General features: G+C 40.7%; 1 protein-coding gene across 3 annotated transcripts in view; it reads right to left on the bottom strand.

Annotated features, from left to right (window-relative positions):
- The window catches only part of b4galt2 (UDP-Gal:betaGlcNAc beta 1,4- galactosyltransferase, polypeptide 2), a 628,374-nt gene that overhangs the window by 328,099 nt on the left and 287,134 nt on the right, over window positions 1-13,141 (bottom strand). For all 3 annotated transcript variants that reach the window (XM_070886768.1, XM_070886771.1, XM_070886770.1), the window contains one exon: window positions 3,336-3,571. In XM_070886768.1, coding sequence (XP_070742869.1) covers window positions 3,336-3,571 — 236 coding nt within the window. The remainder of the gene's footprint in view (window positions 1-3,335; window positions 3,572-13,141) is intronic.

The raw sequence follows: 13,141 nt of genomic DNA, 5'->3' as shown, positions 1-13,141 counted from the left end.
ATCTCTTGGAACCCCACTGCCCAGCTACAACTATTTCACTCAACTGGGATGGGGCATTTAGAACTTCAACTCACTGTGATATAGGATGAAATTTGTGCTTGCCATTCTCCGCATGACAAGTTCCTAATCTCAGCCGTGCCTTTAGGGAAGGCACCAAGTAGTGGACGGGTCACCCCAGACCCTCTTGTGCATCTCCTAGCTGGCAGTTAACAGAGCAGATTTCTCAGAGGGCTGGGAGAAGGATATCTGCCCACCCGCTCAGCCAGGCTATGATCCATGTTGCATGGCAACCTAAAGAGGGGAAGGGGAGAAAATATATTCTTTAATAACACAGTGAGGAAGGGAAAACGTTAACTCCCGATTCTGATTTATGTCATTTCAGGTTTGCATTCGGATGGACAATCTGGAGTTAGGGGATTATTTCTCTACACATTATATTTATAAATATAAATTTCTGTGCCACCATTTAGAGAATAATCAGTAAGACAAATGTTAAAGGAACACATTAGAAGCCATTTTATGATACAATTGTTTAAGGTAGGTGCCACACTAGAGTGCAGTAGTTACCGGATTAGTAATTTCAAGGCCTGGACTAATTCAGAGAACACTAGTTCAATTCCTACTAAAATAGTTTGAAAATTTGAATTCAGTTTAAAAATTTGGAAATAAATAAAAAGCTGCTATCAGTAAAAGCTGTCGGATTGTTGGAAAAGCACAACTGGTTCACTAATGTTCTTTAGGGAAGGAAATATGCTATCCTCATCTGATCTGGCCTATATGTGGCTCCAATCCCACACCTTCTAAACCTAAGACAATCACTCTATGATGCATTGTGTGAGCACACTAAAGAAAGAAAAAAGACAAACAAACTGACTTGCAATTTATGTAGTGTCTTTCTTATCCTCAGGACAGCACTTTACAGCCAATGAAGTACCTTTGAAGTGTAGTCCCGGTTGTAATGTAGGCAAACACGGCAGCCAATTTGTGCACAGGAAGGACCCACAAACAGCAATGAGATGAATGACCAGTTAGTCTGTTTTAGTGATGTTGGTTGAGGGATAGATTTGGCCAGGACCCTGGGAGTACCCCTTGCTCTTCGATAAAGTGCTGTACGCTGAACTGAACAGCGAGACAAGGCCTTTGTTTAACATCTAATCCAAAAAACGGCATCTCTGACAATGCAGAATTCCCTCAGTACAATACTGAATTGTCACTGTAAACTATGGAGGTGGTATTCCATAAGGGTTTTGCTAGTTGCCCTCCAGCTCTTTGGCAGAAGTACAGCAGAAACCCCAAAAATTGTATAAACACAGGTTACACTATTTTTCAGGAGTTTCCAGGGCTATTCTGCCAAAGTTACAGCAGATGAACGGGAGAACCCCAGTGAAAATTAACTCCCGATGTTAAGCTTGACCCCACAACCTTCTGACTCAGAGGTGAGAGTACTACCATTGAACCAAGCTGACACTGGAGAAATGCTGCATTATCGGAGCTGCCATCCTTCAAATGAGATGGTAAACCAAGGACCGTACTGCCACTTCAGAGGGATGTTACAGATCCCATAGCACTATTCAAAGATGACCATGGCATTCTCAAAATTTACAGGCCAATATTCCTCTTTCAATCAACACCACCAAAACCTATTTCATTTCACTTGCTAGTTGTGTGACTTTGATGTGCATAAATTGGCTGCTGTGTTTTCTTGCATAATAACACTGACTGTACTTCAAAATTAATTAATTGGTTGTGAAGCATTTTGGAACATTTGTTATATCAATGGATGTTCTTATTAACCCATTGATTCTGACCAGGCAGTTCACTAATTTTATTTCATAATACTGATGGTTAAAAATTTACCAAAAAAAAATCAATTGTGCTTGTTACAAATTTAACACAGAAGATTTTTTTGATGTACCACATTCTTACACCTTCCTGAACTGACAACCATTACAACCACCCCTCTTCTATTTTGCAACAATAATTGACACCTGCCAAAATTATTATTTAGGTCTGGGATGGGTGGGGGAGGGTCACTTATATTGTGAAAACTTATAAAGACTGTCAGTGTTCAAGGCAGTTAAAGGGAATTGGATTCACTTGAGTAGCCATGTAATTGCCAGCCAAGTGTAGAGCATCCACAGGCAATCAGTTCATTTATAGGCGTTCAGTGTCAAGATACTACTCTGATTGATGAAGCTTTACAAAACTAAAGAAGCAAAATATTGTGAGAGGACGACTTTCAGTGCAAAGTCCTTCCACATTTTCTCTCCCATACATGTCTTTTGAAAATACTTCCTACCCGGTAAGAAAAAGTCTGTTTTATAGTGAAAGAATTACCATATATTCTTAATGTTGCACAGATATCTAACAGCCCCCAATCTTCTTGAGTTAAACATATTGCTTTTAAACTCCTGATGAAAGGCAGCACAGAAGCAGATGTACTCACTGTGAATTTCCTCGGGTGTTTTCCCGATTGGCCACCGTAACTTCAGGCAATCCGCTGACCTTCCATGGAAGTTACAGTGGCGGATTTGGGGAACTCCCAAGGAAATTTGTTGGTAATGTGTATAAAAAGCTGGGTGTACTGCTCATAGGTGCCGATCCATATCACTGGAAAGCAACTTTGTGGTATCACCCGAGGGGATTTTACATAAGATGTCTGCTCACAGGCTGTTTCTGACCAGCAATTCTGAAACATAAAACACAGGAACAAGGGGACATAAGGAGTGGCATTGCCAAGGGTAATGCACATCTCCCTTTATAACATGTAGAATACGTAGTAAGTAGCACTTTTCCTGTTATCATTTCCACCCTCCCATTTTCAGTCATGTGAAACGGCATAGCTGACCTTAGTCTCTGGTGAATCACGAGGGATGGCACCTTTTTTATTCCCGGATGAGAATCCAATACTGGCACTCTTCTGAGTTAATACCAGCAGAGTAATTTGTATTGAAAGCATTTCCCTCCTACAGTAAGTTCCCTCAGAATTAGAACAGGCACGTAGCACTGATCCATTACAACTTGCAATTGAGTAAAGCTGAAGAATCAAACCTGAAGAACCTGGAATATTCCCATAATTTTGATCTCTGATGCAGATAGACTATAGTATCAAGGAGAGAGAAGATAGCTCAGGTGCTTATTCAGCATAGTTGATGTAGATTATAACTAGTGTTTTGATATTCACCAGCATACTAAGGGCTAGAATTGTGATACCACAATGAGGAATCATGTAAAACAAATAGCATGAACAGACTCATAATTAGCTCAAATGAAATCCTTGGCTTGTAATAAAAGACATAACTGCCTCAAATAGAACTGCATGGTTGGGTACTCACCTGGTTTATGATATAAATCCCATAGTTGATCTTCTGCCTGTGGAGAATGGGATGCAAGTAATGCAGCCAGAACTTCAAGTGATGTTCCCTGTGTCTGAATGGAATTATGATGGCAACTCTTTGCTTAGCTATACAGTCTGAAGGCTTGTATTTGCCTCCCTCTTGTACATCTGGGTTATCTCGCTGAACCTTCTCCATTGACATCAGAGAGCTGAATTCTATCAGCAATCTTCCAACTGCAACATAATTAAAAAAAAAAGGAAAGCTGTTATTTTCCACAAATTTGTAATGAATGCTCTTCGTTAGGAAATCCTAAGATAGTATAAATTGGCAACCACACAGGCCATTGGCAGTGTCAATATTTCTCCAGCTACTAGGAAGAATGCAATAGCAATCCAAAGTAACTCTTTATGTTATGTTATCAACATGCAATGTGCTTTGAAATGTAATATTGTTACAGGAAATGCGCTTAGCATCATTAATTAGTCCTCTTTATTGAAATGGGGCAGTGCAGCAGATTGGCATATCGCTGTGTATGTGAACTCATAATTACATTCCTGTCCTCTGAATAGGTTGCTTTCACAAAATACTTGGCGTAATTCTGTTTAAAATATCATTGAGGTCAATAAATACTATGAAGAATAATCTCTGGGGACTCCACTACCCAGCTAACTAGTCAGAATTACTACCATGAACAAGCAGCTCTTCGAGATAGGGCACTAGAACTTCACCTTACTGTGATATGAGATGAAAGTTGCTAATCCTAGCCATAGCATTGGAGAGTAACCTTGTAGTGGACAAGTCACCCCAAGATGCTCTTGTGCATCTCCTAGCTGCCAGTTATGAGAGCAGCATTGGCAGAAGTCTAGAAGCAGGTTGCCCACTCTTTTGCACCATGTCCCAATAGTGATGGGAAACCTTGCTTTGCAGGCAAAAAATAATAAAGTTATTCATAATAATTTCCCTAGCCACACCACCAAAACTAAGCTTGTAAGTGTGACATCGTGACAATATAGCAACAATAAAGTTTAAAAAAATGAAAACAGCTCAACAGTAGTGAGCCAACTTGAATTCCAAGTACTTCAATGTATTACATACCACAATGTCATTATCAAGATCTCAATATAACACATTTGTTAACTGTGCCTTCAAGGCTCCCGGGACGAATACTTTATTTGCTATGAGGCTACCTATTCTTCAAGTTATATTTCATGCAAACATTACAGGACATTCATTATGATGCGAAGTTCAATAGAACACAGAGAAATGCTATGGTCCTGAGGATTACGAGAATAGAGATTAATTTCTATCACATAATAACAAGACCATAATATTTCTTTCCAATTCAAACATCCACAAACAGTGCTCTAATTAACTTCCAGTGCCTGATGGCAGCAGGACTTGAACAGGACCACTGAGCTCAGGGTCAGTATATATTGTATAATGATGTGGGATGTCCTATATTACGCTGCTCGGTTGTTTTGATCTTAGAAATACTGTATTCAGTTCTGCCGTTCCCATGTTTTGCCTACTGTGTGCAAGAAGAAGAATAGACTCACAGGATGTTTGCTGAGCACATTATGTAAATGATATAATTAAGTCGGATCTGGTTATGTAAATTGTGTCACCCACAGAGTAAGATAACTTTGGGGCCACAGCAACTGTGGAAATTATTTATTCCCTGCGAATATTTCTGTAAAACACAGGTGTCATTAATTAAAAAATAGTTTATACAATGACCAAAGCCCATGGTTCATGCAATAGTTCATGACAAATTATAAAACTGACAAATACATTAATGTTACAAAAACAAGTTAATTTACCTTTATTTCCCTCAAAGGAATATCGCCACAAAAATGATTTAACCAATTAGATAATTGGATATTAGAACGAGAACGACAACTGTCGGACTGTTTAAAAAAAAAACAATTCCTGCCTATCTCTATTTTCCATCAGTTTACAAAGGTTTCTGACAGGGATCCACTTAAAACAAATTCTTCTGCACCAATTGCAAATTAAAATGCGTGAAAAAGCAGCAATTATTATTAAATTTCAAATACAGCCCAGAAAGCAATTCAATTCTTCATTTACTGTTGACTACAGAAATCTACAGAATTAGTTTATTGATATGTTCTTTCAAAATGCAACAGAAGTTTTCCAAATATAATGCATTTAAATCAATTTATTTGTAAAAACAATGTTATATTTTGCTACTTTTTGAAACTTCAGTCACCTGTTGCAAAGCTACACACAGAGCAGCAGAGATTCTGTAACCCATTAAGATGAAAAATCCCATCCACACCTTTGTCTACTTTATTAATGATTTTGACGTAAAGTACAATTTATGGAAATCTGGCTCTTTCACAGTAACTCAATGTTCTTGTTGGGCCAGGAAATAATAAGGGGAAGAAGTCACTGGTGGGAGTAGTCCATAGGTCCCCTAACAGTAGCTACACTGTAGGACAGCGTATAAATTAAGCCTCCAGCTTGTAAGAAAGAAACAGCAATAATAATGGACGATTTTAATCTTCATATAGATTGGACAAATCAAATTGGCATAAACTTTTAGAACAATACGTTGTAGAACCAACCAGGAAGCAGGCTATTTTAGATCTGATAATGTGTAATGAGATAGGATTAATTAATGATCTTATATTAAAGGATCGACTAGGGAAGAGTGATTATAGCATGTTAGAATTTCAAATTCAGTTTGAGGGTGAGAAACATGGGTCTCAAAATAGTGCCCTGAACTTAAAAAAAGGCAATTACAAAGGTATGAAGACAGAGTTGGCTAAAGTGGACTGGGAAAATAGAATAAAAGGTAAGACAGTAGGAAATGCAGTGGCAGACATTTAACGAGACATTTCATAACTCTCAGCAAAGATTTATTCCAGTGAGAATGAAAGACTCTAAGAGAAGGATGAATCATTCGTGGCTAACTAAGGAAGTTAAGGACGGTATCAAATTGAAAACAAAGGCATACAATGTTGCAAAGATTAGTAGTAGACCAGAAGATTGGGACATTTTTAGAAACCAGCAAAGGACGACTAAAAAAAGAGAAGATAGATTGAGAGTAAACTAGCCAGAAATATAAAAACAGACTGTAAGAGCTTCTGCAGGTATATACAAAGGAAGAGAGTAGCTAAAGTCTCCTTATTTAAAGAACAATATACTTGCATTGGACGCAGTTCAGAGAAGGTTCACGAGGTTAATAAGATAAGAACATAAGAAATAGGAACAGGAGTAGGCCATACGGCCTCTAGCCTGCTCCGCCATTCAATAAGATCATGGCTGATCTGATCATGGACTCAGCTCCACTTCACTGCCCGCTCCCCATAACCCCTTATCGTTTAAGAAACTGTTTATTTCTGTCTTAAATTTATTCAATGTCCCACCTTCCACAGCTCTCTGAGGCAACGAATTCCACAGATTTACAACCCTCTGAGAAGAAATGTCTCCTCATCTCTATTTTAAATGGGCGGCCCCTTATTCTAAGATCATGCCCCCTAGTTCTAGTCTCCCCCATCAGTGGAAACATCCTCTCTGCATCCACCTTGTCAATGATTCCTGACATGAAGGGGTTGTCTTATGAAGAAAGGTTGAGCAGTTTGGGCCAATACTCACTAAAGTTTAGAAGAATGAGAGGTGATCTTATTGAAATGTATAAGATTTTGAGGGGGCTGGACAGGGTAGATGCAGAGAGGATGTTTCCATTGGCGGGGGAATCTAAAACTAAGGGGCATACTTTCAAAATAAGGGGTCGCACATTTAAAACAGAGATGAAGAGGAAATTCTTCTCTCAGAGGATTGTGAATCTTTGGAATTCTCTACCCCAGAGAGCTGTTGAGGCTGGGTCATTGATAGCCAGATTTTTGAATGATAGGAGAGTCAAGGATTATGGAGAGTGGGCAGGAAAGTGGAGCTGAGTCCATGATCAGATCAGCCATGATCTTATTGAATGGCAAAACAGGCTCGAGGAGCCAAATGGCCTACTCCCGCTTCTAATTCATATGTTCTTATGTTCTTATGTAACTGCAACAAACTCATAACAGTGGTGAGATTATAAATGGGATTTGTGCAAGGATTACTAAAATTGCCTGCTGCTTAAAACTGGTATATGACAGCTCACTCCGCACAGCCTAATCTAATGTACAGTCTGTACTGGATCAGCTACATCCAAGCCTAAGTACCATTCTCTGACAGTTAACCAAAGTCTATGCCAGGTTAATGGCTATATCTCGATTGAATGTTAATTCGATTCCCGCGCACTGTTACGCTCTGTAACTTCACCAAGACAATTACTCCAATATCATCGGCACGGTATTAAGAAACGGGATCAACAACTGCACATTTAAAGATGAGGAGAATTTTGTGCAACTGTTTCTCAGGGACAGATGTCACCTTTATAGAAACCTTTAAAATAACCACGGGAAGAGTTGACCATTTCAAAGATTTGATTTGAATTCAAATGGCAATCAAAAGCACAGAGAGAGACTGAAAGACTGACTGCTATCTCCAAAATTAAAACCCATTTCGAGACAAGTTCAAATCATTTTTTTTTTAATTATTCCTCTTCCTCCTAACTAATTAATTGGCAACAATGACCCTGTATGAAGCTTCAACTACATTTCAGGTTTCAATTACAAAGTTTCTGCAAGTCATTCTGATCACGATCACTGTCGATAGACTATTGGGAGATTTTATATATATATATATATACATATGCATATCGCTTCATGAAACTGTTCAAACCAAAACCACCATTGTTTCCATTAACTCTTTCTAAGTTAATAGCAAGGATATAAATTTATTCCTGGTTCCTACCAATTTGTTTTTGTACAGAATTCTCCCTTTTGTGCATCATGCATTTCAATGGAACAATTATTCTCCGTAGTGAATGAAAGGACAACATTGATTATTAAGAGTTTTAATTAAAATCCAGTTCAGGTAGGTGCATAATCACATGACACTGGAATTCTGCATGCCCATTACTGTTCTCCTCACAAGATCACAACATACTGGATAAATACTTGAAGGGGGGTACATTTCAGAGCTTTCGGAAACGGGCAGGGGATTAGGAAAAATTGGATAACTCTTTTAAAGAGCCGGTTCAGGCACGATGGGCTAAATGGCCACCTTTGTACTGTATCATAAGTGAGTGGGCAAAAATTTGGCAGATGGAATATAATGTGGGAAAATGTGAGGTTATCCACTTTGGCAGAAATAGTAGAAAAGCAAATTATAATTTAAATGGAGAAAAATTGCAAAGTGCTGCAGTGCAGAGGGACCTGGGGGTCCTTGTGCATGAAATACAAAAAGTTAGTATGCAGGTACAGCAAGTAAGCAGGAAGGCAAATGAAATGTTGGCCTTTATTGCAAGGGGGATAGAGTATAAAAGCAGAGAAATCCTGCTACAACTGTACAGGGTATTGGTGAGACCACACCTAGAGCACTGCGTACAGTTTTGGTCTCCGTATTTAAGGAAGGATATACGTGCATTGGAGGCTGTTCAGGGAAGGTTCACTAGGTTGATTCTAGTGATGAGGGGGTTGACTTATTAAGATAGGTTGAGTAGGTTGGGCCTATATTCATTGGAGTTTAGAAGAATGAGAGGTGATCTTATTGAAACATATACGATAATGAGGGGGCTTGGCAAGGTGGATGCAGAGAGGATATTTCCACTCATAGGGGACATAGTCTTAGAATAAGTGGCCACCCATTTAAAACTGAGACGAGGAGAAATTTCTTCTCTGAGGGTTGTAAATCTATGGAATTCTCTGCCCCAGAGAGCTGTGGAGGCTGGGTCATTGAATATATTTAAGGCGGAGATAGACAGATTTTTGAGCAATAAGGGAATAAAGGGTTATGGGGAGCGGGCAGGGAAGTGGAGCTGAGTCCATGATCAGATCAGCAATGATCTTATTGAATGGCGGAGCAGGCTCGAGGGGCCAAATGGCCTATTCCTGCTCGTTTTTCTTATGTTATCATCAAGATAATTACAGATGAGGAGAATTCCATTCATCATAATTTAGCCATATCGTAAGATCCCAACACACCCACCATTGTCGCATCCAATTGATTCTTAAGTGATTCCCTTCACTACTCTATCACATGGTTTGTTGTACATATTGATCATTCGTTGTGTAAAGAAGAATTTCCTAATATCAATCAGTCCTAAAATTATCTTTTACTGGTTGGAAACTGTGCCCGAGTTCTGTTCCCATTGATTAATTTTGGAATTGAATTAGGGGTCATGTGACTATGACTACTGGTTCTAGACTTTCCAACCAGGGGAAAACATCCTCTCAGCATCTACCCGGTCAAGGCCCTTTAGAATTTTATGGGCTGGATTTTCAAGAAGTTTGCAACCGGGTTTTCGCTGCGATTTGACCCTCTGCAGCGAAAACCCAGTCGCAAAGCCCAGGCAGGATCCTCGGGTACCTGTTGGTAGCGACGCTTCCAACTTCCACCGGGGAGAAGTGCGCCGATGTGCAGCGACTCGGATTGTGTTTGCGTCCGAGTTTCGGCTCTCTCCCGACCCGTACGCCATGCCCAGAATAGCGACAGTTCAAACCTGTCTGTGCAGCCCTGCCAGCAGCGGTAAGTACGAAAACCTGCAAAAAGGGTAAGTTAAAGGTTTTATTTTACATTTTTTTGCAGCAATTAGATAGTTAAGGGTCTTGTAAATGTTTTTGGAATGTTCTTTGGAATCCCCCCCCCCCGCAAGCAGTGTTCCCTGCCGCGGACTAAATTTGTCGAAACTCGCGTTTTTGCGCCGCGAATGCTTGTGCAACACTGCCCTTACAGATGCGCCTGTAAAGGCCGAAAGTTCGGCCTAAGAACGGTAGCGCAGCAAAAATGGTAAGTTTTCATGTATCGCTACAGTTTTCGCCGAAAAACCCCAAAAGCTGAAAATCCGGTCCTAAATGTTTCAATGAGATCACCTCTCATTCTTCTAAGCGCCTGAGAATACAGATCCATTTTACTCAAACTCTCCTCATTAAACAGCTCTCTCATCCCAGGGATCAATCTAATGAACCTTTGTTTCAACCCCTTATGTACTCAAGTTGTGATCCCACCAAAACCCTATATAATTGCAGCAAGACTTCCTTATAGAATCATAGAATTCAAACGCCTTTTGGAAACCCATATACATTATGTCAACTGCATTTCCCTCATCAACCCTCTCTGTTACCTCATCAAAAACCTCGATCAAGTTGGTTAAACACAATTTGCCATTAACAAATCCGTGCTGGCTTTCCTTAATTAATCCAGTGACTGTTAACTTTGTCCCTGATTATTGTTTCTAAAAGCTTCCTCCATACCGAGGTTAAACTGACTGGCCTGTAGTTGCTGGGTTTATCCTTAGACCCTTTTTTGAACAAGGGTGTAACATTTGTAATTCTCCTGTCTTCTGGCACCACTCCCGTAGATAAGGAGGATTGGAAGATTATGGCCAGTACCTCCGCAATATCCTCCTTAAACACTCTCAGCATCCTAGAATGCATCCCATCCGGTCCTGGTGACATCAAATGTAACTACAGACAGCCTTTCTAGTACCTCATCTTTATCAATTCTTATCCCATTCAGTATCTCCTCTACCTCCTCCTTTACTATGTCTATGGCAACACCTTCTTCCTTGGCAAAGATAGATGCAAAGTACTCATTTAGTACCTTAGCCACACCCTCTGCCTCCATGTGTCGGTCTCCTTTTGAGTCCCTAATTGGCCCCAGCCCTCTTCTTATTACCCACTTGTTATTTGTGTGCCTTTCATCATCATCATAGGCAGTCCCTCGGAATCGAGGAAGACTTACTTCCACTCTTAAAATTAGTCCATAGGTGGCTGAACAGTCCAATACGAGAGCCACAGTCCCTGTCACAGGTAGGACAGATAGTCGTTGACGCTAAGGGAGGGTGGGACAGGTTTGCCGCACGCTCTTTCTGCTGCCTGCGCTTGATTTCTGCTTGCGCTCGGTGATGAGACTCGAGGTGTTCAGCACCCTCCCGGATGCACTTCCTCCACTTAGGGCGGTCTTTGGTCTGGGACTCCCAGGTGTCCGTGGGGATGTTGTACTTTATTAGAGAGACTTTGAGGGTGTCCTTGTAACGTTTCCTCTGCCCACCTTTGTTTCGTTTGCTGTGAAGAAGTTCCGAATAGAGCGCTTGCTTTGGGAGTCTCGTGTTTGGCATGCGGACTATGTGGCCTGCCCAGCGGAGCTGATCAACTGTGGTCAGTGCTTCAATGCTGGGGATGTTAGCCTGGTCGAGGACGCGAATGTTGATGCGTTTGTCCTCCCAGGGGATTTTTAAGATCCTGCGGAGACATCGTTGGTGATATTTCTCCAGCGACGAGGTGCCTACTGTATATGGTCCATGTCTCTGAGCCATACAGGAGGACAGATATTACTACAGCCCTGTAGACCATGAGCTTGGTGGCAGATTTAAGGACTTGATCTTCGAACACTCTTTTACTCAGGCGGCCGAAGGCTTCACTGGCGCACTGGAGGCGGTGTTGAATCTCATCATCAATGCCTGCTCTTGTTGATAAGAGGTTCCCGAGGTATGGGAAATGGTCTATGTTGTCCAGGACCGCACTGTGAATCTTGATGACCGGGGGGTAGTGCTGTGCGGCAAGAATACTTTTGAATTCCCTTTTAAGTTAGCTGCCAATCTATTCTCATACTCTATCTTTGCCTCTCATTTTATTTTTCACTTTGCCTCTGAACTTTCTATACTCCAATCCCCTTGCAATAAAGGCTAGTAAACTATTTGCCTTCCTAATTGCTTGCTGTACCTGCAAGTTAACTTTCAGTGATTCATGTGCAAGGACACCCAAATCCCTCTGAATAAAATTAACTAGTCTCTCATCTTTTAAAAAATATTCAGATTTTCTATTTTCCTACCAAATTCACACTTCACCTCATCATACTCCAGCTGCCACCTTATTGCCCAATTACTTAACCTGTCCATATCCCTTTGCAGCCTCCTTGTGTCCTCCTCACAGCTTACTTTCCCACCTAGCTTTGTATCATCAGCAAACTTATATATATTACACTCGGTCGCCTCATCCAAGTGATGGATATAGATTGTAAATAGCTGAGGCACAAGCACTGATCATTGTGGCACTCCACTAGTTACACCCTGCCATCCTGAAAACGACCTGTTTATTGCTACTCTGCTTTCTGTCCGTTAACCAATCCTCAATCCATTACCCCCAATCCCATGTTGTGGTGTAACAACCTCTGTTTGGACACCCTTTTTAAAAATATAGGCACCACTTTAGCCTCTTCTCAATCTACTAGTATCTCCCCAGTGTCCACTGATGCCCACATAACAGTTGTCAGTACCTCACAAATCTCCTTCCTCGTCTTTCTCAACACTCTGGGATGAGTACCGTTGATCACTGTGGATTTATTTGTTTGGAGCCCATTTAATCTGTCTCTGATTTCCATCTCACTTACAGTGAAGTCATTGATTGGGATTTCTTAGACTGGCTATGGCATGTTGCTCATGTCTTCCCTTGTAGACACTTGGAGGAAATAGTTATTCAGAATATGTATTATTTTGTGCTCATTTTTATTTTCAAGACTGTTTGTGTCTTTTATGGCTTTCACCTCTTCTCTGTCTGCTCTCTTACTACTGTGGTACTGCAAGCAATTTTTACTGTTATACCTAGCCTCAGGGGCTATTCATTTTTCCAGGGCTCTCTCTTCCCCTCCGATCATGCTTTTAACATATTTCTGCATATTTTTATATTTATCCTAGTCAGCCCCTTCACCTCAACAGGTTGAGTAGGTTGGGCCTA

Source organism: Pristiophorus japonicus, chromosome 8 (genome assembly GCF_044704955.1).
Source record: "Pristiophorus japonicus isolate sPriJap1 chromosome 8, sPriJap1.hap1, whole genome shotgun sequence".
Taxonomy (NCBI): domain Eukaryota; kingdom Metazoa; phylum Chordata; class Chondrichthyes; family Pristiophoridae; genus Pristiophorus; species Pristiophorus japonicus.
This window is presented reverse-complemented; position numbering and strand designations above follow the sequence as displayed.